The 25,859-nt window shown below is 38.3% G+C and overlaps 1 protein-coding gene across 4 annotated transcripts in view; it reads right to left on the bottom strand.

Moving 5' to 3' along the window:
* The window catches only part of EXOC4 (exocyst complex component 4), an 827,540-nt gene that overhangs the window by 755,057 nt on the left and 46,624 nt on the right, over window positions 1-25,859 (bottom strand). For all 4 annotated transcript variants that reach the window (XR_003795333.1, XM_029234271.1, XM_029234272.1 and 1 more), the window contains exons 4-5: window positions 17,187-17,371; window positions 6,002-6,111 (exon numbers count right to left, since the gene is read on the bottom strand). Coding sequence is in view for 3 of the 4 variants with exons in the window: in XM_029234271.1 (XP_029090104.1) it covers window positions 6,002-6,111; window positions 17,187-17,371 (295 nt within the window). In the remaining variant the exon portion in view is untranslated. The remainder of the gene's footprint in view (window positions 1-6,001; window positions 6,112-17,186; window positions 17,372-25,859) is intronic.

The raw sequence follows: 25,859 nt of genomic DNA, 5'->3' as shown, positions 1-25,859 counted from the left end.
AACTCTGGTCTTGCTTCATTTTTATACTTAGAAACATATGAACTATTAGTTCTATTTTGTCTCCCTTGTATATATTCCTCAACTCTACTTTTGACCAATCATAGAAGTCAAAGATATTTAATAAGAGCAAATGCAAGGATACTTCAGAAACAGTTGATTTAAAATAGTAAGGGAGGGGACTTCCCTGGTGGTGCAGTGGTTAAGAATCTGCCTGCCAATGCAGGGGACACGGGTTTGAGCCCTGGTCCAGGAAGATCCCACATGCCGTGGAGCAACTAAGCCCATACGCCACATCTACTGAGCCTGAGCTCTAGAGCCCACGAGCCATAACTACTGAGCCCACCTGCCACAACTACTGAAGCCCGCATGCCTAGAGCCCATGCTCCACAACAAGAGAAGCCACCGCAGTGAGAAGCCCGCGCACCACAATAAAGAGTAGCCCCCGCTCACCCCAACTAGAGAAAGCCCACACGCAGTAACAAAGACCCAATGCAGCCAAAAATAAATTAATTAATTAATTAATTAAAGAAAAAAATACCAAGGGAGGCCCTGTCCTGAGGACAGAAGTAACTCAAAAGGTGTCAAGATTCTGGAGAATCAGATCTTCACTATTCTAGACATTTGAGTTCCAAAAAGAGAAACTTCATCTCCTTTTATGTTAGGATTCATAGCTCCCAACGCATGTAAAGGGAATTTTTAAAATATCAGACCCAAAATTCTTAAGATAAATATCAAGTCTCAGAACAAGGTTTGATGAAATAAAACACACATCAAGAAAACAGCAGCAAAAGAAAAAAACCATTTCATTTGTGATCTCTTTAAGTTTTACTGCTTAACCTATGCTGGTTCCAAAAAGGAAGGGAGTAGGAAGTCCAATTTCATTATAGTTATATTCACAGCAATCCCAGCAGGACTGTGAATAAAATGAATAAAGAAGCCACAATGAAATGCCTGTGTATCTTGGGAGTAATTGCTCAGTCAAAACGTTCCAAAGGCAATTTGCCAAATAAAAAGACATAATGGGAATCCAAAAGCTTAAACCAACATTTTACTATAATTATTGGCTTTTCTCCACACTTCGCCCATCCTTCTACCTAAGTTATAGTTGAATTACTGTTTCTAAATTAGACTTTAGTTTCCCTGTATATTACAAAATACTGTGACTGATGAGAATAATAGAAAAAAAGGCTTGCAAAATACATCTTTTACATATTCAGAGTGAGGACAGCATGAGGCCAGCCTCCAACAATTACCATCTTGGTTGAACCTGGACCAATCACTCAACCTCCCTGGATTCAGTTTCCACATTTGTAAAATGAGTTTTAAAAATAAGACTTGATTAACTGGAGTATAAGCAGTTTTTCATATATTTACTAGCATAGGTGTCCTCTTATGCAACTGCCTGTTCATATTTTTGCCTATTTTTCTACTTGCTTGCTTCATTGATTTATAGGGATTCTTTATATATTCTGAACACTTAACGTCCGTCAGATAAATGCCAATCTTTCCATGTATATAGACTCTTCTGTGAATTGCACATTATTTGCCCAGTTCTTTATTATGCCATTGCTTTTTTCATTATTATGTAAGAAAATTAAGTGGATGCTAATCATTTTCCTCTTAATGCGTTGCTTGCTTCTGCCAATCTGTGCCTTGATTTTGCATTTTGTAAGTAAATGTTTTATTTTTTAATTAAATGATGCATAGACATATATAATTCCATACAACTTTTAGGATAACTTAAACACCTGATAATACACTTAAATATGTCATATAAATATAATAATCTTAACAGTGACAACATCAGTGTTGTCACTGATAATGACAACAGTACCTGCCCCAACTACCTTGTAGGACTGCTGCATCAGTTGAATGATGTAACGTATCTTGCGAACTATAACATGTAAACTATGATAAGATCATCTCTCAGGGACTTCCCTGGTGGCCCAGTGGTTAAGAATCCACCTGCCAATGCAGGGGACATGGGTTCGAGCCCTGGTCCGGGAAGATCCCACATGCCGTGGAGCAACTAAGCCCATGTGCCACAACTACTGAGCCTGCGCTCTAGGGCCCACGAGCCACAACTACTGAAGCCCGCGCGCCTAGAGCCCGTGCTCCGCAACAAGAGAAGCCACCGCAATGAGAAGCCCACGCACCACAATGAAGAGTAGCCCCCACTCGCTGCAACTAGAGAAAGCCCCCGCGCAGCAATCAAGACCCAACGCAGCCAAAAATAAAATAAAATTAATTTAAAAAAAAAGAATACCTCTCATAGAAAAGTCACTCACAACTCTACCTCTAAATAAGACATCTGAAAAACGACTCATTCACAAGCCATCAAAATTCTCATTTAATTAATAATAATCTGAAAGTTTTCAGGAATCACCTGTAACTTTAATTTATGGCACCCCGATGGGAGATCTATTCTACCCAGGGATTCCCTGTTGCAACTTCCTCTATAAAAATGTCAGTTCTAATGGATTACACCCTCAATCCTACTATTTCACAAGATGAGAGAGGAGCTTTAAGAGCCTATGTTAAATTCCCTGCTGAAAATGACTATTACTTTCTAGGCTGACTTGCAGAGCACTTCACAAATAGACTCCCGGGACTTACTGTTCATTATTAAGAATAAGACAAAATTTCTGTCCTTTGTTACAGTATATTTCTTCAACCCCACACTTTTATATTTACTTAGTAACAGTTTATGCAGTTCTCTAGATAATTTACATCTTCCTCATTTATACAATCCCCTTTAATAATGTGACCCGGATTAATACAGTCCTAAAAACTAGAACTGCAAAGATTTCACACATAATTTCAACAAAGTCAAATTTTTATACACTGGCTCCTAAAAATAACTTAAGTCAAGAAGATAGGTAGTGCAGAGTGTGATAAGCAGACTAATGGTCCCTGAAAGATATCCATGTCCTAATACCCAGAGTCTGTGAATACGCTGCTTTACATGGCAAAGGAGATGTTGCACATGAAATTAAGGTTAAGGACCTTGAGATGGGGAAAGGATCTTGAATTATCCAGGTGGGAATCAATTTAATCACATGGGCCCATAAGAGAGGAAGAAGGAAGCAGAAGAGTGGGTCAGAGAGATGTGAGGTGGGAAGGATGTGACCCGAGAAAGATGTGACCCACCATCCCTGGTTTTGAAGATGGAGGAAGGGAGCCACAAGTCAAGGAAAGCAAGAGCCTCTAGGAGCAGGAAAAGGCAAGGAAATGGATTCTCCTGTAGAACCTCTGGTAGGAACATAGCCCTGCCCACAGCCTTCATTTTAGCCCAATGAGACCCATGTCGGACTTCTTACGGACTTCAACCGTAAGATGATCAATGTATGGTGTCATTTGTTGCGGCAGCAATAGAAAACTAATAACTAGTTTTTGGTTGGTGTTTTTTTTTTTAAGATTTTTTTTTGATGTGGACCATTTTTAAAGTCTTCATTGAATTTGTTACAATATTGCTTCTGTTTTATGTTTTGGTTTTTTGGCCAAGAGGCATGTGGGATCTTAGCTCCCCGACCAGGGATCGAACCCGCTCTCCCTGCACTAGAAGGCAGAGTATTAACCACTGTAACACCAGGGAAGTCCCATAATACCTTATTTTCAGGAAAACAAACTGAGCATACTCTGGAACCCAGCTACTATTTGTCAGCTGTGTCAACTTAAACCCATTATTAACCACCCTCAGTCTTGGTTTTCTTATCTGTAAAATGGGGCTAATAGTGCCTCTCTCATAAGATCGCTGAAGGACTGAATGAGTTAATTCACGTAAAGCACTTATTTCTACTGTTAGAAGGTACTAAACACATCTTAACTACTGCTACTATTGACTTTAATCAATAATAATTTAATTACCTTCTTTTTCAATCACCCCCCAGAAAAATCAAGAGATCGACAGTCTTCCAAACAAGTCAAGGAAATGAGCTTTTCTAAAACGAAAGGTTTGTGCACATATCTACAAGCCATCTCCATAATGGTCCCAAGCTCCACTCATCTATCACACAGTTCTTCCAGAGTCGTCCCCACAGACTGCTGAAGTCAAAGTGTCACTATGAACTCCACTCAGTGATAAAGGCTATCTACAGGGCCTGACAGGAAAAGCGCGCAAAGAGGAAGAGCTGTCTTATTAAAAATAACAGATGTTGCAAAATTAGTTTCTACTGAAATTTGCCATCACTGGCATTTTCTTCAGCTTTTTTGGTATTTATATTTTTCATTTTCAAAATGCCTGACCCATCATCTCTTCATGAACAATTAAAATTTTTATTTCACTTGGCCATTGACTCAGCAACATTTATGTAAATTGATATAACCAGGCTAAGCAATAATTCACATTATAAAAACACAAAGATCTAACAATTGGTAATTTCCACAAAAGGTAGAGGTAAACTACAGATCAAAAGTATTAATGCATTTTCTATTTCATAATTCCACACTCTCTAACAGCTCAAAGCAGTGTCAAAATTCAAAGAACAGCGATATTACAACAGAAAGGGGGAGAAAACAAAACCTGTTAATTCCAGGAGGAAGCTTGAGCACAAACCTTTGTAAAGTGTCATAATAAAAGTAAGTGTTTGGGTTTTAGAAAAAAAAAAATCATTAAGACTAGTAGAAAAATTTATTATAAAGCAATTCCTATACTTTTCCTACAGTAAAAGCAATACTCTTCAAGATTCCGGGCCTAAATAACCATAAATTTTAATTAACTTATATTTTATAAAGTAATTAAATATGCCCCAGCAACAATATATTGTTAGGCTCTCGAAAGAAACACTTTCAGTTAGTTGCACAGAACACATTGACTGAATCCAAATTATTTTTCTACCTCTTCATCATTTCAAGGTCTATAGGACTACAGAACTAGTAGGAGCTAAGTTTTATCTGAAAAGCCAATGATAATCAATATTACTATTTTCTTTAAAAGGCATTGAGAACTTTAGCCGTCACACAAAGGCAACTGTGGGACAGCCCACAAAAAAACATCCAGTCACCTTCTCCCTAGCCCAAAGCTGCGACAAACAGGGCAGGTGTTTGCAGACCCCAGAAGGTCTGAATCCAGCTGAGCTGAACCTTCTGATGGGGCTGGCAGGTCTGAGCCACTCCAGAAGAATTCCCTTAAATCTTTGCATCCATATTCAAAGTACACCTTCCCTCCCCCAACTTTAAATATAGGCAAAAATGGCTCTCCTTTGTCTTATTCAACACAATATTAGGTTGCGCAGGAATAAACAAGATTAGTTTGTGGATATGTCCCCAAAGCGCATTGTGTGTGTCCGCGCATGCACACACACGCATGCAGGCGCATGTAGACGTGGAGAGGCCACTGGAAGATATAAGGAATCAAGATATAGGGCAGGGGTCACACACTCAAAAGCTCTCACGGACCAGACCAGGAACATACTATGTGCAGCAGCTGGGTAAAAGCTAACAGGATCAACAGAAGTTACAGCAAAACATCAAAACAAAAAGCATTCAGGGGGCTTCCCTGGTGGCGCAGTGGTTGAGGGTCCGCCTGCCAATGCAGGGGACGTGGGTTCGTGCCCAGGTCCGAGAGGATCCCACATGCCGCGGAGCGGCTAGGCCCGTGAGCCATGGCCGCTGAGCCTGCACGTCCGGAGCCTGTGCTCCACAACGGGAGAGACCACAACAGTGAGAGGCCCGCGTACCGCAAAAAAAATAAAATAAAAAATAATAATAATAAAGCATTCAAATTCAACTTAAAAACAAGCAGTGCTGGTCAAACAAAACACAGTTGGAGTCAGCAGACAGGCCAGCTTCAGCTGCCACTTTTTAAAAACTGATAATGCAATAGGCCCAACCAATCATCTTCTATCTTCTTCCCTCTGAGGGCAGCAAAGGGCTGATCACAGGCTCCAAGGCAGTAACCTCAGGCCCTCCCAACCCTGGCTGCGCAGGCTTCCCCAGGCCTGGGCCCAGGAACCGCAGCCCACCAAAAAGAAGTTGAGTGGCTGAAGAATTAAATACTTACCACTTGAGCTTCCAGGAGTAGAATACTGAGAGGTATCGAGGAATTTTCGAGGAGTAGGAACGTTTGTAACATCAAGCAGAGGAACAGGAGAAGCATCTTTCACGAGGGAGCTGAAGGGGGAAAGTAGCAGTAGTTACTTAGCGATTTCTCCAAAATCAACTTAAGTCCAAAAACATGCCCATCCTTTATTGCTTTCCTTTTGTCATGAACCCTCTTTATACTCTGACTTCAAATATCTCAAGTCTACTTCAAGTAAAGTGGTGGTCACAGACAGGGCAATAAAAATGTATTTGAAGGATTCCAAATATCAATATTTACATTTTTATCTTTTTATTACAATACTAGGTTAAAAAAATAGTTTAAGTATATTCTGATCATCTGATGACCACCTTATAACCAAATTCTGCCACACACTTCAGTACCCCCTTTGTTTCTATATTAAAATTATTTTATCAGCAAAGGAAGATCAAATAACACCTTATCATGAAAACTGAATGAAAGTTTAAGTAGTTAAGCCTAGATTAGCTTGTGTCTTTCAAGCTGGACCTTTTATTTTTTTTTGACATATACTGGGAGTTCACTGCACTTAGTTTCCTTTAAAAAAAGATTCATAAATTTCATCAAGTTGAGAATCAGGTTTATAAAAGATGATATAAGGACTCACAAACAGGTTAATTCAGTATTTGACTACCCATTTCACCTTTTCCAAAAAGGCCTAGCAACTCATCTTAATAATTAACTTTGGAGCCTCCAAAATAAACACATTAATTTTAAATGACACAAAGACTATAAAAAACAAATTTTCAAGATAATTCCCATTTACAGGCATCTGTTAAGTCCAAGAATGTAGGCAGTGCCAAGGCAAATAACACCTGTGCCCTACCCTGAAGAAACTGAATCATCTAATCACAATGCATCTCTAACAGAAAGCCTTCTCTAACTCATGTTCCAAGGATAGACAGGTCAAAGCCATAGTTCTCACCTCCTCCAGTCCCAATAACATCACCAGTAAGAGTGGCTACCACGGAAGTGATTCTCAAAGTGGGCTGTAAAGGGAGGGCAGACAGAGGGAAGCAGGAACAAGACTACACCTTCAAGAAACCTTCCCCCAAATGGGAGAAAAAAATGTGTGGAAGTTTGAACATTGACCCCCTACAGTGATATATCCCCATCTCCCTCCCACCACTCCTTTGAAGCTTCCACATGCAAGGTACATGTATATTTCTAAGCTAATAAAAAAAAAAACATGTTTCAGAAAACTTTGAAAAATAGGTTAAAAGGCAAAATTATCTTTCAAGGTGTTATTTTTATCTAGCGTTAACAATGTTTACAGCCACTGTCCTAGGCCCGGAGGTTAACTATGGCAGTCATTAGCTTCTCCCTTTTCACTTATTACAGGGAAGGGGGAAGCATTACTCAAACAAGTCTCAGCCTCTGTTATGTGCTTGGCACTTCACTCAGCGCCGAGCATCCAAGTATGAGTAAGATATGAGCTATACCCAACTTCATGCATTTCCAAGTGCTGGAATCATTTGCAGACTAACGCGAAACCTCAAGTGAGGAATGAGACATAAAAGTAACAGCAATAGCATTTCCCAGGATCTGAACTGACATAGCTCCAGTGACTCTCTTCCTCCAATATAAAGCTGTAAGTTCCTATTTGCCTACACTATCTTAAGAAAACCCAAAAGAGCCTTCAAATCCACTGACTGGCTACAGTAGTCTAATCATAAAATCAATTTGCTCAGATTTACCCATTCATCTTTTCTATACTGACTACTGTTGTATTCTCATTTTTCTCCTCAACCACCTCTCCTTCTTCTACCTGCATTTTACTCACCGGTGGAAAACTAGCTCTACACATCTCCCCAGCCTCTGGATACACATGCCCAAAGAGACAGAGGATAACCACCTATGTTTACAGTGCTGTTACTGAATAATTAAGAAGCTAATTTCAATTTTACATGATAGAAAAAAGGTTTGATAAATTTAATAAATATATCCATAACAGAAGTGGGGGAGTTATTTTGAAAGCATTAATAAATGAAGGTATCCATTAGCAGGAAATTCAGGTACATAGCTGGAATACTGCCCGCCAAGGCTGTAAATGAGGCAGCAGTTAGTACAGATGTGTGTGCACAGTGCTATGTGTATCTGTAAGTATAATACACACTTCTATAAATACAGATGTGCACATGAGTCACTTTAGATTAAAACCTACAATCATTTTCTCAGTTTCAACCTAAACATGTATTTCAGTTAAATATAGGGTGATAAATGGCTTGCCATTTTAACTCTGAAAAAACATAACCTGCTGACTTTATTATCAGAGCCAGAAGGGCCCTCAAACTCCATCAATAAACTCTTAGAAAGTCAATTTACTGTAAAACTATTTGCATAGACTCTTTTCTCTTTCTAAAATTTTCCCTTGGGCTTCAATTTTCTCCTTTGTGAACACTAACCCAAAGGCAAGTAACTCTGGAAATGACTTCTGGTTTTTCTCTTGTTCTTTTATGGAAGGACTTAGTCTTAAGAGTTCAAGAGACAGGGGGCACACCCACTCATGTAGTTACCTCAGACGTGAAACTCAACAGAAAAGTACCTGCTACTATAGAATATCACATACCTTAGTTTCCATTTCAGAAGAGAGAAAAGTTGAAATAAAGAAATACATACATCAGAAATAAAGTTGAGAAGTATTAATTAATACCTTCAAAGGGTTTTGAATCTCTCAGAGGAAGTATTTTTGAGAACAAAAAAATAAAATCAAAACTAGATTGTTCTTAAAAGGAAAGAAATAACAAATTTGGAGAAAATGTGGAAAAAAGGGAACCCTCATACACTGTTAGTGGGAATGTAAATTGGTGCACCACTACAGAAAGAAGTATGGAGATTCCTGGAAAAATTAAAACTAGAATTACCATATGACCCAGCTACTCCACTTCTGAGTATTTATCCGAAGAATACAAAAACACTAATTCGAAAAGATACGTGCATCCTATGTTCATAGCAGCACTATTTACAGTGGTCAAGATACGGAAACAACCTCAGTGCCCAACAACAGATAAATGGATAAAGAAGATGTGATACACACACACTGGAATACTACTCAGCCATAAAAAATATGAAATCTTCCTCATTTGCAACAGCATGGATGGACATTGAGGGCATTAGGATAAGTGAAATAAATAAAACAAAAAAAGACAACTCTAGCATTTCCCTCATGTATGGAATATAAAAACCAAACACAAACAAAATAAATGAGCAAACCAGAACAAAACAAATAGCACTAATACAGAGAACAGAGTAGTGGTTACCAGGGGGAAGAGGAACGGGAGGAGGTCGGAAGAGGTAAAGTGGGTCAACTGAAGAGTGATGGATAATAAATTTTTGGTGGTGAGCACACTGTAGGCTGTAGTGTATACAGAATTCAAAAGATAATGTTGCACATGTGAAACTTATATTCGATACAATGTATAAACCAATGTTACTACAAAAAAAATTAGATTGTTCTTTGAGTTTCTAATTAGTATGAATCCTCTGAACAGCTTTATTTCAAAGAAATACTGATAGAAATTATTTTTCTTCTTAAAGATCTATGATTACAAATTTTTATTTTAAATTCTTTCAGAATCATTCATAGCCGAGTTGAAAAAGACAGGTGATGCACATAAAATCCTTCCCAGTATAAGACAGGACCCCCAAAATCAGTAATTGTATCTTGTAATTGAGTGGTTTGCTATTTAATAACCACATAGTGGCAGACAGGAAAACTATGAAGCAAATTTAACCATACCAAAAACAACCCCCTACCACCGTAACTCCTAGGACTTTCTGACCATTCAGCACTCATCCAACTAGTAAGGATCTACTTCAAAATGTATCTGATTTCAGTATTTCAAGCCATGAAGTCTTTTTTTTTTTTAAAGAAGGTTTAGAAGTGCTAACAGCTTATTAAATATTTGCATTTTAATTATAACTTATTTCTGTTCCTTCACTTAATAATAAATATGTCCAACTCTGCCCAAAATTCACAGCAGCAGGTCATTTGGTTGACTTTAGTCAAACTGAAACTTAACAGAGGTGAGTTGAACTTTAAGTTGTAAATCTAATAACTAATATATTCACCCTATAACCCCAACAGCTGGCACAGGACCTGTCAAAGAGCAAGTGCCCATAGTTTGTCAAATCAAACTCAGCTGAGAAGTGTCTGTCAAAGATAATATGCCCTTCGTAAGAAAATGTAACAGAATAATGAATCAGGAATGTCTGGCACAGTAATTCTCTATAGTTCTAAGATCTGCCTCAACGTACAGAAAGAATAATGATTCAGAGGGTAGAAAAGTCAAAAACAGTCATGGTCTCAAATGATAAACCAAGAGTGAAGACATGCAATACAAAATAAGGTGAAGCTAAAACCTAAGCAAAGCAGGAGGGTGGGGGGAAGCACTGAAAGATAACAAAAAGAAAACAGACATACATAAAAAGAAAAAATTAGTTAGGGAGCAAGAAATACAATGGGGTGATCAAGTATTAAACCAGGATGCATGCAACAAGTAAAAGGATTAACCATTTTTAAAATAATTTTTTATTGATTTTATCTGCTTATAAAGGTATTAAATGTTCTTTTTTGAAAATATAAAGAAAATGAAAATAATCTAATATAATTATAGTATAATGTCTTTCAAAACATTTAACAGACAGGAGTCTGTGCATCCCTACACACACACACACACACACACACACACACACCTACTCATGCATACACACAAAAATGTACACATGCTTTTCAACATTCTTTGGATCACCCTGTATAGAATATTAAACCCTAGGTTTTCCTTTTAACAGTAAACATGTTGCCATTTCATTAAAAGTAATCTTCAAAAGTATTATCAGGGCTTCCCTAGTGGCGCAGTGGTTGGGAGTCTGCCTGCTAATGCAGGGGACGCAGGTTCGAGCCCTGGTCTGGGAGGATCCCACATGCCGCGGAGCAACTAGGCCCGTGAGCCACAATTACTGAGCCTGCACGTCTGGAGCCTGTGCTCCGCAACAAGAGAGGCCACGACAGTAAGGCCCGCGCACCGCGATGAGGAGTGGCCCCCGCTTGCCACAACTAGAGAAAGCTCTCGCACAGAAACGAAGACGCAACACAGCCAAAAATAAATAATTTTTTTAATGTATTATCAATAGTATTATTATTAAAGTAATAATACATGCTCCTGGTGAATACATTCCCAGTGCAGAGGGTATGAAATAAGTCCTTCTTTTCTATTCCCTGCCACCCCATTTCCATTTCCCATAGGTAATTCCTTTTATCATTGTTTTTCAGCATTATCCTTCTAAGAAATCATTTACACACACACAAATTTTTACATCTATATATAAAGGATATATATTTAAGTATATATTCTTTCAATTCTTACACAAATAGATTCATAACATACATGCTGTTTTTCACCTGGCTTTTTTGAACCCAAGAATACACCTTGGAAATCTTTTCCTATCAGCACTAAGAAATCTTTCTCATTCGTTTTAATGTCTAGTATTACACAGCATGGATACACCATAATTCATTTAACCATAGTCCTCTTGAATATTGAGCTTGTGTATTTTTGTCGTTCTGCCCAAAATGTTCCAGTCAACATCCTGTTACATGTATTTTTATGAAATGGTACTATTTTTGTAGGATGTGTACCTAGAAAGCCTCCCACATACATATTCTCCTATTTTTTCCTAATGCTAATAAAGTTGCATCATGTGATTTTTTTAAACCAAGTTAGAATTTTTTGTACATAATAACAGGTAGGCAGCTAAATTTCTTTTCTTCACACAGCTAATTGTATCAACACGAATTACTAAATAGCCTTCATTCGCTTCACTGAACTGAACTGTTTAAAAATATTGAAGTTTCATATATCCTGGGGTCTGTTTCTAAATTCTATTTCCTTCCAACAATCTGATTTTGTGTTTGCATGTCTATACTGTTTTGATTAAAGTAGCTTTATAATATACTTTAATATTAGATAAGGAAATCCCTTATAATCTCCCTTCTCAATTTTTTTTTTAAACAATCCTTACACATTTATTCTTCCATGTGAACTACAGATTTGACAGTTCCAAAAACCTCAACTGAGATTTAACTGGGACTTAACATCTTTATGAGCTAAGAACATGGAAAGTCTCCCCATTTATTCGGGTTTTGTTTCATAGCCTCCAAAAACCATTTTTATTTTTTCCATGCAGGCATGTATCCTTCTTTTATCAATTCTACTAGTTTCCCACTTCTACTTCAAAAATATCTGTTCTACTTTATATGTTTAAGTGCCTTCATGTGACTTTTGTTTTCTCCTTCAGTAGAAATCTGTGTTTTTGTGTTTGTTTTTGGATACCAACAATTGGAACAGTCTTTGTATTTGGAGACACTCTCCATGGTCTGGGTCAAAGCAAAAAGGGAAGAGGGCCTGGCCCTTCTTCCTACTATACAAGTTGACATGTCTCAAGCTCAAAGAATTGGATGCTTCCAGCCAAGACTTTGAATCTTGAAGAAATAAAGGCAAGATGCAGCAACATTTAGAGATCATTCACTTGAGTTAAAAATCCAGCAATTGTAGGCATAATGCAGCAACCCAACCAGACCCTTCCTATGGCTTGTCTATGATGTAAGCTCAGCTGCTGCATCTCCCTTGGTCCCTCCAGGGTTTTAGAGCCTGATTATACAGACTTCCTTTCCTTAGATTCTGTGACCTACTTGATAACTTTCCACTAAATTTCTTTCCTTGTTTTATTACCAGGACTGATTTCTGCTATTTGCTATCAAGAATGTTGGCTAAAACATCATCCTTTGTAATAAAAAATATGTTCCATTTGATTCTGTCTTCTCTAGTGACTTTTCAATATAAAAATCTTTAAATATACATATCTAGATTAATAAACACAAAATTAAATGAATTAAACATTTTCTCTAATTATTAAAATCCAAAACTTCTGACATCTTAAGAATTCAGCACTCCTTTGCATCTCCTGCTTATCCAAATTTCCCAGTCTCTACTAACTTAATATGGTGATATAAATCCTGTTTACTATTTTTTTAACATCTTTATTGGAGTATAATTGCTTTACAATGGTGTGTTAGTTTCTGCTTTATAACAAAGTGAATCAGCTATACATATACATATATCCCAAAATCTCTTCCCTCTTGCATCTCCCTCCCACCCTCCCTATCCCACCCCTCTAGGTGGTCACAAAGCACTGAGCTGATCTCCCTGTGCTATGCAGTTGCTTCCCACTAGCTATCTAATCCTGTTTACTATTATATTCTTCAACCACACAGACCTTCTTTTTCAAAAATAGTTTTCAGCTTATATTTTTGATCTTACAAAACTATTTTTCAGTTATTTATACACAAATTTACATATTTAATGCTGTGCAGTCAGTCCTGGCAGCAGTTTCAAACCACCTACAACTTTATTGTTCTCAAGTTGCTGATTTTGGTTTGCATCTTATAGTTCATTTTTGAGTATTTTTCTCAGAAAAAGAACACTAGCTTTTCATTTTGTGTTAATTTATATCTGTTTTGTCTCTGTGTTGCCTATGTCCATTTGGCTGGGTATAGAAATCTTTGGTCCCAATTCTTTCCCATTCAATGCTTTGTAGACTTTGCTCTGCTGTCTTCTTGCATTGCATGTTCAGCAAATCCCTGTGAACCTGATTTTTACTCCTTTCTGTTTATCAGGACTAAGTTTAACTGTATAAAACAGAAGACCCAAATAGCCGTGGCCTGAGTAAAACAAAAGGACTTCCTTTTTCCCGTATAAAAGATACAAACCCATTCAGAGCCATAATGGAGGCCCCCATGTCATTAAAAAGTTTACGATTTGGCTTTCATCCTCAAGGTCACTAGTGTCCAAGACGATGGCATCAATCCATGCCCTCGACAGAAAGTAAAGGAAGGCAAGCGAAGAGTAAAAAAGTGACCATACCAGTTTAGATGGCACCTTTAAATAATTTTCCTGTGAGTCCTGATTCAAGAGCTTGCAAGCAGAAGTCTCACGAATCACCTTTAGCTACACAGGAGGATGGAAAATGTAGCCTTTTAGCTGGACATATGGCCACCACGAACAAAACAACAGTTGTCATTAAAAATGAAGGAGAGAGGGCTTCCATGGTGGCACAGTGGTTGAGAGTCCGCCTGCCGATGCAGGGGATGCGGGTTCGTGCCCCAGTCCGGGAGGATCCCACATGCCGTGGAGCGGCTGGGCCTGTGGGCCATGGCTGCTGGGCCTGCGTGTCTGGAGCCTGTGCTCCGCAATGGGAGAGGCCACAGCAGTGAGAAGCCTGCATACCGCAAAAAAAAAAAAAAAAAAAAAAGGAGGAGAGAGACTTCCCTGGTGGTCCAGTGGTAAAGAATCCGCCTTCCAATGCAGGGGACACAGGTCCCATCCCTGGTTGGGGAACTAAGATTCCACATGCCGCAGGGCAACTAAGCCCGTGCACCACAACTACTGAGCTCATGCACCTCAACGAGAGAGCCCGTGTGCCGCAAACTAGAAACAGAAAACCCACATGCCACAACTAGAGAGAAGCCTGCGTGCCGCAACAAAGAACCCACACTGCAAGGAAAGATCCCACTTGCCTCAACAAAGATCACGCTTGCCACAACTAAGACCCGACACAGCAAAAAAAAAAAAAAAAAAAAAAAGGAGAGAATGGATATTGGTGGGCAAATAACTATATCTGTCAGGGCAGGTAACATACTTTTTCTCCTTGGTGCTTACAGTATTTGTTTTTGAAATTCATAAAAAACTTCATGATCATATCTAAGAGTAAGTTTTTCACTAAGTTTACCTTGAATCCTTTTGATTTGCAGACCAAGGTCTTTTTTTCTGTTTAAGTTTCTTTCTTTACACTATAATTATTGCTACTATTTCTGTCTGTATTAGTTTGCTAGGGCTGCCATGACAAAGTACCACAGACTGGGTAGCTTAAACAACAGAAATTTTTTTTCTCACAGTTCTGGAGGCTCAAGCTGTTGGCAGAGTTGGTTTCTCCTGAGGCCTCTCTCCTACGTTTGCAGACGGCCGTCTTATCACTGTGTCTTCACATGGTCTTCCCTCTTTGGAAGTGTGTGTCCAAATTTCCTCTTCTTATATGGACACCAGTCATATTGAATTAGGGCCCATGCTAATGACCTCATTTTAACTTATTTACCTATTGAAAGACCCTATCTCCAAATTTAGTCACAGTTAGGTACTGGGAGTTAGGACCTCAATGCATGAATTTTAAGGGGACACAATTCAACCTATAACACTATCATTTTAGTGTCATTCTGTGGTATGCCTAAAATCATTTGATCACTATTCTCCACCTTTCACATTATCTTTCTTTTATCATCTTGCGTTTTTCTTCTTCACGATAAGAAAAGTTTTCCCTCATATCACTGATTTAATTCTTCTAATGTTTTAAAAAAGACTTAATTTCCCTATTATCATTTTGGTTTTTCCTTACATTTTGTTCCTGTTGTAGTTAGTTCTTTTTGCATCTCTCCCAATCCCATTCATATAGCTCCCCATTATCATTTCATAGAAGCTATATGCTTGCTGCATACAACCACAGAATCTCAGTCATGTTCAACAATAAGCACATATTTTTGTGACTGGCTGATTCAGGCTAGGCAGCTCAGCTGAACATGGCTCAATTCCACATGTCTCTCCTCCTCCTCCTGGGACCAGCACCATCATGGCAATGGCAGAGGCATGACAGGGCATGCTCCCTGGCACAAGGGAATTTCAAGCCCCTCATGCTACATGCTAACAATCAGCAAAAGCAAGAGCCCAAAAATCAAAGAGAAGGAAATACACTCCTCCCACTCAACTGGAGGGGAAAGGGTGATAATTTTTAGCAAAATTCTAAACTACTACATCATCTTGCATCTTTTGAGAAACTTGAGCTTAAGTCTCCTAAACTTTTGCTATTTTGCTTTATAAATCTTTTTCTTCAAATAAATGCTCTTCTTTGAGACCTCAACTTAATGCTTTTTCCCTAATGCTTATTCTACAGCATAAGGGAAAATAAGTATTTTTCCTTTGGGCTTATAAGGGAGTGGGGTTATTCTGTTTGTTTTTAATCCTTGCACGGGTAGAAATCTATTTAGATCTACTATTTACCACCAGACACTCTGGAAGGTATTTCCTTACCACAGCTCCCATCTACCACTTTACTCTCCAACAAGATTGTATTCAGATGCAGTGCTGAAGTTAAGTCTAAGGTACATAACCCTTAGCTCAATTTGTGTGCCTAAGTTTTTCTCGTGCCCACCTGCAGAGAAGAGATGCAAACTTCTTTCTCTGTCAGGGTCTCTGACTAGACTGAAGCATCACACACAAAGTTGGAAATTCTGGTTTGAACAGAATAGGATTTTATAGACTTCACTCCCAGCATGCACTGCTTCCAGTGCTCCTCTCATCTATAGTCTGATGAAAAAGTATCAACAGTAAATAGTGCTCAACTGCCCTCTGAAGAATCTTATGGCTATTTTAAAGGAATGTTGGAAGGACATATGATGTGCACAGCTATCTGATACATGTTAATAACGCCAACGTTCTACTGTCTTACCATCTGGTCTTATTCCCTACCAGGTCTCTCCTAACCTAATAAATGTCCTGAGTCCACCCAGGCCCTTCAACATAGGACTGTGCTACAATGAGCCCAGGCGTAAAAAAAAAAAAAGAAAATGCTCTCTCTAAACCTTCCCTAAACTACTCCAGAAAGAGGACTGTCCAAAGCTGAACACAGCCCTAAGTAACAAAGAGTCTTCTAACTTCATATTCATACACCTATATTTCTCAATTAGGTGGACTTCACTATCCAATTTAAGGATTTCTTTTCTCTTCCTTCTGAGATATACCAGAGGTCTCTCTGATCCACTTACAGACCCACAGTAAATGTTTCTTTTGTATCTTTACATAAAAGGACCACAAGAAATGTGCAGTGAGGGAATGAACAAACTTTGAATGTCAGCCTCCAGAACGTGGAGTATTTGGTATCATAAAACTATCTTACATTTTCAGAGACAGTATGTTAAAAAGAGAAGTAAAATAAACTATAACAATATTCTGGGAAACAAATAATATTCCTTAAAATCCTACATGGCCACAAGACACTGTGGCAAAGAGCCTCTTTAACCAACCTCATCCTGCCTTTTTCCTTGTTCTGCTGCACAACTCGGCTAGTGGATTTGATGTACAGGTGCCGATGCAGCTCGTCTATGAGAACTAAGTGGAGGTTCATCTTCTTGCTGTGAAGCTCCAGCCTAAGGTCACTCAGTCCTTCCACCTGGAGCAGGGGACCCTCCAAAGACTCGACTGCAGACACCTGAAAACGGCAAAAAAAAAAAAAGATAAAGACAATGAAATAGTCTAGTAATATTATAAATAAGAAAGGCTATCTTTTAAAAGATACTGTCGGGACTTCCCCAGTGGTCCAGTGGTTAAGAATCCGCCTGCCAATGCACGGGACATGGGTTTGATCCCTGGTCCCGGAAGATCCCACATGCCATGGAGCAACTAAGCCCATGCGCCACAACTACCAAGCCTGGGCTCTAGAGCCGCAAGCCACAACTACTGAGCCCACGCACCACAGCTACTAAACCACACGCGCCCTAGAGCCCGTGCTCTGCAACAAGAGAAGCCACCGCAATGAGAAGCCCGCGCACCGTAACGAAGAGTAGCTCCAGCTCGCCGCAACTAGAGAAAGCCCGCACACAGCAGCGAAGACCCAACGCAGCCAAAAATAAATAAATTTTTAAAAAATAAAAATAAAAGATACTGTCAGAAGAGTTTGAGAACTTTATCAGCATACTTCAGACTTTCAGTGTAATGTGGATAGGCCTAGTTCTGCTCTTGAAGGGTTTAACATTGGAGACAGAGAATGCTGAAGAAAACAATCATGGTAAACATGAAGGCATCTAAAGCGCCTCAGCAAAGCTGTACATACTATTTATTCCCACACACATTGCCTATCCATGGACACAAGTAAAATGACCTCCTACTGAAATAATTATAATGTTTATATCCTCACAAGACGTCCACATACTAATGATTTAGATCAACTTTTAGTCAAACTTAGCCTCTTATGACTAAGACTCAATAAAAGCACACTTTATCAATTTTTTTAATAATTCTCATGGCCATCATGAATCAGAGGTTGGTAAGTCTAAGTCTACAAGTGTATTTACAGTCATCTCTAGCTCTTTCTCATATTCACATACACACAGAGGAAAATGCATTTTTACATGAATGTTACAAGCAGACAACAGCAGTCATCACCTCTCCTTGGACTGACTCAGTCTGATAGCAGAAACGGGATTTGAAAGGTGAACAGAAGATAAACTATGAGAAGGGAGATTCTCTTGGCATAAGGTGCAATTTGGGAGATTTTAAGACAAAAAGGATTGAATGAATAAAAATGGTGTAGGAATACCTACAACAAATGGACAAGACGAGGGACTCAGGGAATTTGGAATAGTTCACTTTGAAACCAAAGTGAGAACTGCAAAGGGGAAAAAAGACAGTATGTATTATATAATCCCATTTATCCATGTACATAAAATTTTATTTATGTCTTTCTATGTATAAAGACCTTACATATTTTTCTTAAAGAAAAAAAAAGTGAAGAGGTACTATTCCTTGGGAGAAAAAAAGAAGAAAGAAACACAAAGACTAATAATAATAATGATAGTAGCAGTAGTAGTAATAATCATAACAATAGTAATGGAGGAGAGTTGACTACAAGCTGAACTCAGGGAAAAGAGCCCTACCAAGCTCCCTGAAGGAATTAATGTGCAATGACTATATTCCCTGCTTTGATTATACATCTAAATATTCCTCATCTGTACAGATAAAGGCAATAACTAATAATACTACTTAAAAAATCAAGCATTTATACAAAAACAATCAATAGATAATAGAACTCATGAAAGATCAGTGATCAAAAATGTTGATCACAGATCTATCCCAGTATATGCAGTCACTTAGGAGACTGTGGACAGTGAACACAGAAAGCTTTGTAGCTGCCAAATACAAACCGGCCTGAGATGGGGAGGAAAACGCAATGGCTTAGCCACAAACACATCACTTGTTTTGTGATGTGCTATAATGAAATGTCAGCAACAAATAAGTTTCCTTAAGTTAACCAAGACAGAATCGAGGAATGAAAGAGTGACAAGCCCTGGGCCAGCTCTGCCCTCTGAAGCCTGCCAGTTCATTTTCACGCTGAATCGCAACCGCCCCTGCTATGAGAGCCCCCCTGCCTGGTGCAAGCTGCGGGCAATTCCAAATGGAAAGGCTGCCTCACAAAATGACCAAAGTGTCCCCAAGGAGGAAAAACAACAACAAATTCATTTACACGTATGCTCTAAAATGGATTTTAACTCAGGTCTCTAGCAGAGAAAAGAGGATGCATTAACCTTTAGTGACATCAAGATTCAGAAAATGAAAAATAATTTGGTAAACCACTGGCCCATCATGTAGCCTTATCCCTCAAGGTAATTAAATCCAGCTGAGATATTTAAGCTTAAAAACCACCCACTGCACGTCCACACTCAATTTGTTTGTAAGAATTTGCATGAAGATTTTTAACCCAAACAGCTCATGTTCCAATTACAAAACTATATGACGATGTCAACTTTCAAAGCCACTTAATTTTTCTTAAATGTAGGTAAAGCACTTAGCAACACAGTGCCTGGCACATACTGAGGGCTCCTCACATTATTTTTAACAGAACCTATTTACCATGTGGATAAAGAAACCTCGGAGGGTGTTTCCAATATGTTTTAAGGCAGCATTTTCAGTAAAGTGCTGTTTCCATCATGGAACTATTATTAATCACGTAGAAAACAAACTTTCTGAATATGTTTTCTTGACCGAAAATACAAGTACAGTTACCATATATACAATCAAGAGTAGTCTCAGAACTTCAAAGATTTAAAAACCTTACCACAAATAGGAAAATAGCCTCTATTTCTGTAGGAAGATACAGTGCCTTATTTTCTGGCCTTCACAAATTAAAAGTCTATTTATAAAGCTGTAATTATGAAAGCTAAGCAAGGCCACTGTCTTCCCTGACTCTAACCTTGCTTAGTGGTACTCGAAACAATTTGCAGAAAATAGATGTCAATGCATATATTTCATCCCTGGAACATCAGTTTAAAACCCTGAACTTTATCTTCTGTGGTTTTAAGTAGCTTGTACCATAAAGCTTACACATAAGGAAAACTCGGTGGGGCAGCGGTCAATCCCACCATGACTGATGATTAATTCTGTTGTACTGGGGGGTCTGGTTTCTAGGCATTTCCTAACATTTAGCCTTTAATAGAGGACAAATCCTTAAATATCCATCTACAGTTAGAAATGTGTATAATTACTGATAAAAATACCACCATTTTTTTCTTTAATGTATGGGAAGTGGTCATTTTGTAAATTATTTCACTGTTTTCTAAATTTAATGACTGCAGAGCACTTTTTAAATAACACACCGATGAAACATCAACAGGAATTCAAGAGATGCAGCTGGATTAAAGTGGACGGCAACAGATTAATTCTTTGAGAAATAATCAAAATCGGTTTCAGAAGTGTGAGATACAACAATGAATACTATCACAAATAAATATTAAAATTACAGGACAAGACACGGCACATGAGGCAGATGAAAGATCAGACAACATACAGTGGAACTGTTCACTGGAAAATGCTGTCTATACATCTACTCACAGATCGAAATATGATGAATTAATGTGTCAAATGATCTCTACTGTGACCTTCTAGAATTCTCAGGTATGCCACACCATTTCTTTTTTTTTGAATTTTTGAATTTTATTTTATTTTTTTATACAGCAGATTCTAACTAGTTATCTATTTTATACATATTAGTGTATACATGTCATTCCCAAACTCCCAATTCATCCACCACCACCACACCCCCTGCCACCTTCCCCCCTTGGTGTCCATACGTTTGTTCTCTACATCTGTGTCTCTATTTCTGCCCTGCAAATCGGTTCATCTGTACCATTTTTCTAGGTTCCACATATATACGTTAAAATATGATATTTGTTTTTCTTGTTCTGACTTACTTCACCCTGTATGACAGCCTCTAAATCCAACCACGTCTCCACAAATAACCCAATTTTGTTCCTTTTTATGGCTGAGTAATATTCCATTGTGTTAGTGCTGCACTGAACACTGAAGGCATGTGTCTTTTTGAATTATGGTTTTCTCTGGGTATATGCCCAGGAGTGGGATTGCTGGGTCATATGGTAATTCTGTTTTTAGTTTTTTAAGGAACCTCCATACTATTTTCTCCATAGTGGCTGTATCAATTTACATTCCCACCAACAGTGCAATAGGGCTCCCTTTTCTCCATACCCTCTCCAGCATTTGTTGTTTGTACATTTTCTGATGATGCCCATTCTAACTGGTGTGAGGTGACACCTCATTGTTGTTTTGATTTGCATTTCTCTAATAATTAGTCATGTTGAGCAGCTTTTCATGTGCTTCTTGGCCAACTATCTGTCTTCCTTGGAGAAACATCTATTTAGGTCTTCTGCCCATTTTTTGATTGGGATTTTTTTTAATATTGAGCTGTATGAGCTGTTTATATATTTTGGAGATTAATCCTTTCTCTGTTGATTCATTTGCAAATATTTTCTCCCATTTTGAGGGTCTGCTTTTCGTCTTGTTTGTAGTTTCCTTTGTTTTGCAAAAGCTTTTAAGTTTCATTAGGTCCCATTTGTTTATTTTTGGTTTTATTCCCATTACTCTAGGAGGTGGACCAAACAAGATCTTGCTGTGACTTATGCCAAAGAGTGTTCTTCCTGTTTTCCTCTAAGAGTTTTATAGTGTCCAGTCTTACATTTAGGTCTCTGATCCATTTTGAGTTTACTTTTCTGTATGGTGTTAGGAAGTGTTCTAATTTCATTCTTTTACATGTAGCTGTCAAGTTTTCCCACCACCACTTATTGAAGAGACTGTGCTTTCTCCATTGTATATCCTTGCCTCCTTTGTCATAGACTAGCTGACCATAAGTGCATGGGTTTATCTCTGGGCTTTCTATCCTGTTCCATTGAACTATATTTCTGTTTCTGTGCCAGTACCATACTGTCTTGATTACTGTAGCTTTGCAGTATAGTCTGAAGTCAGGGAGTCTGATTCCTCCAGCTCTGTTTTTTTCCCCCTCAAGACTTCTTTGGCTATTCGGGGTCGTTTGTGTCTCCACAGAAATTTTATAATTTTTTGTTCTAGTTCTGTGAAAAATGCCACTGGTAATTTGATAGGGATTGCACTGAATCTGTAGATTGCTTTGAGTGGTACAGTCATTTCACAATATTGATTCTTCCAATCCAAGAACATGCTACATCTCTCCATCTGTTTGTGTCATCTTTGATTTCTTTCATCAGTGTCTTAGAGTTTTCTGAGTACAGGTCTTTTACCTCCTTACGTAGGTTTATTCCTAGATATTTTAGTCTTTTTGTTGCAATGGTGAATGGGATTTTTTCCTTAATTTCTCTTCTTATCTTTCATTGTTAGTGTATAGGAATGCAAGAGATTTCTGTGCATTAATTTTGTATCCTGCAACTTTACCAAATTCATTGATTACCTTTAATACTTTTCTGGTGGCATCTTCAGGATTCTCTATGTATAGTATCATGTCATCTGCAAACAGTGACAGTTTTACTTCTTCTTTTCCTATTTCTTTTCCTTTTGTTTCTTTTTCTTCTGACTGCTGTGGCCAGGACTTCCAAAACTATGTTGAATAAGAGTGGTGAGAGTGGACATCCTTGTTTTGTTCCTGATCTTGGAAGAAATGCTTTCAGTTTTTCACCATTGAGAATGATATTTGCTGTGGGTTTGTCATATATGGCCTTTACTATGTTGAAGTAGGTTCCCTCTATGCCCACTTTCTGGAGAGTTTTTATCATAAATGGGTATTGAATTTTGTCAAAAGCTTTTTCTGCATCTATCAAGATGATCATATGGTTTTTATTCTTCCATTTGTCAATATGGTGTATCACATTGATTGATTTGCATATGTTGAAGAATCTGTGCATCGCTGGGATAAATCCCCCTTGATAATGGTGTATGATCCTTTTAATGTGTTGTTGGATTCTGTTTGCCTGTATTTTGTTGAGAATTTTTACATCTATATTCATCAGTGATATTGGTCTGTAATTTTCTTTCTTTCTTTGTAGTATCCTTGTCTGGTTTTGGTATCAGGGTGATGGTGGCCTCATAGAATGAGTTTGGGAGTGTTCCTTCCTCTGCAATTTTTGAAGAGTTTGAGAAGAATGGGTGTTAGGTCTTCTGTAAATGTTTGAAAGAATTCACCTGTGAAGCCATCTGGTCCTGGACTTTCGTTTGTTGGAAGATTTTTAATCACAGTTTCAATTTCATTACTTGTGATTGGTCTGTTCAAATTTTCTATTTCTTCCTGGTTCAGTCTTGGAAGGTTCTACCTTTCTAAGAATTTGTCCATTTCTTCCAGGTTGTCCATTTTATTGGCATAGAGTTGCTTGTAGTAGTCTCTTAGGATGCTTTGTATTTCTTCAGTGTCTGTTGTAACTTCTCCTTTTTCATTTCTGATTTTATTGATTTGAGTCCTAACCCTCCTTTTCTTGGTGAGTCTGGCTAATGGTTTATCAATTTTGTTTATATTCTCAAAGAACCAGCTTTTAGTTTTATTGATCTTTGCTATTGTTTTCTTTGTTTCTATTTCATTTATTTCTGCTCTTACCTTTAGGATTTCTTTCCTTCTACTAACTTTGGGTTTTGTTTGCTCTTTCTCTAGCTCCTTTAGGTGTAAGGTTAGTTTTTCTGAGATTTTTCTTGTTTCTTGAGGTAGGCTTATATTGCTATAAACTTCCCTCTTATAACTGCTTTAGCTGCATCCCATAGGTTTTGGATCGTCGTGTTTTCATGGTCCTTTTTCTCTAGTTATTTTTTTATTTCCTCTTTGATTTCTTCAGTCATCTCTTGGTTATTTAGTAATATATTATTTAGGCTCCATGTGTTTGTTTTACGTTTTGTTTTCCCTGTAACTGATTTCTAATCTCATAGCACTGTGGTCAGAAAAGATGCTTGATATGATTTCAATTTTCTTAAATTTACCAAGGCTTAATTTGTGACCCAAGATATGATCTATCCTGGAAAACGTTTCATGTACACTTGAGAGGAAAGTATAATCTGCTGTTTTGGGATGGAATGTCTTATAAATATCAATTAAATCTATCTGGTCTATTGTGTCATTTAAAGCTTGTGTGTCCTTATTAATCTTCTGTCTGGATGATCTGTCCATTGGTGTAAGTGAGGTGTTAAAGTCCCCCACTAGTATTGTGTTGCTGTCAATTTTCTCTTTTATAGCTGTTAGCAGTTGCCTTATGTAGTAAGGAGCTCCTATGTTGGGTTCATATATAATTGTTATATCTTCTTCTTGGATTGATCCCTTGCTCATTATGTAGTGTCCTTCCTCGTCTCTTGTAACATTCTCTATTTTATCTGATACAAGTATTGCTACTTCAGCTTTCTTTTGATTTCCATTTGCATGGAATATGTTTTTCCATCCCCTCACTTTCAGTCTGTACGTATCCCTAGGTCTGAAGTGGGTCTCTTGTAGACAGCATATATACATGGGTCTTGTTTGTACCCATTCAGCAAGCCTGTGTCTTTTGGTTGGAGCATTTAATCCATTCATGTTCAAGGTAATTATCAATATGTATGTTCCTATTACCATTTTCTCAATTGTTATGGGATTGTTTTTGTAGGTCCTTTTCTTCTCTTGTGTTTCCCACTTAGAGAATTTCCTTTAGCATTTGTTGTAGAGCTGGTTTGGTGGTGCTGAATTCTCTTACCTTTTGCTTGTCCTTAAAGCCTTTTTTTTTTTTTTTTTTTTTTGCAGTACGTGGGCCTTTCACTTTTGTGGCCTCTCCCGTTGCAGAGCACAGGCTCCGGACGCGCAGGCTCAGCGGCCATGGCCCACGGGCCCAGCTGCTCCACGGCACGTGGGATCCTCCCAGACCAGGGCACCAACCTGTGTTCCCCTGCATCGGCAGGCGGACTCTCAACCACTGCGCCACCAGGGAAGCCCTCCTTAAAGCTTTTGATTTCTCCATTGAATCTGAATGAGATCCTTGCTGGGTAACCTTGGTTGTAGGTTCTTCCCTTTCATCACTTTAAGTATATTGTGCCACTCCCTTCTGGCTTGTAGAGTTTCTGCTGAGAAATCAGCTGTTAACCTTATGGGAGTTCCCTTGTATGTTATTTGTCATTTTTCCCTTGTTGCTTTCAATAATTTTTGTCAATTTGATTACTATGTGTCTTGGCATGTTTCTCCTTGGGTTTATCCTATATTGGACTCGCTGTGCTTCCTGTACTTGGGTGGCTATTTCCTTTCCCATGTTAGGGAAGTTTTTGACTATAATCTCTTCAAATATTTTCTCAGGTCCTTTCTCTCTCTCTTCTCCTTCTGGGACCCCTATAATGCGAAGGTTGTTGTGTTCAATGTTGTCCCAGAGGCCTCTTAGGCCGTCTTCATTTCTTTTCATTCTTTATTCTGTTCTGTGGCAGTGAATGCCACCATTCTGTCTTCCAGGTCACTTACCCGTTCTTCTGCCTCAGTTATTCTGCTATTGATTCCTTCTAGTGTATTTTCATTTTAGTTATTGTATTGTTCGTCTCTGTTTGTTCTTTAATTCTTCTAGGTGTTTGTTCTTTAATTCTAGATCTTTGTGGAACATTTCTTTCATCTTCTCGATCTTTACCTCCATTCTTTTTCTGAGGTCCTAGATCTTCTGTACTATCATTATGCTGAATTC

The sequence above is a fragment of the Monodon monoceros genome, unplaced genomic scaffold (assembly GCF_005190385.1).
Source record: "Monodon monoceros isolate NGI ecotype Baffin Bay Population unplaced genomic scaffold, NGI_Narwhal_1 Super_Scaffold_2, whole genome shotgun sequence".
Classification (NCBI taxonomy): Eukaryota; Metazoa; Chordata; class Mammalia; order Artiodactyla; family Monodontidae; genus Monodon; species Monodon monoceros.
This window is presented reverse-complemented; position numbering and strand designations above follow the sequence as displayed.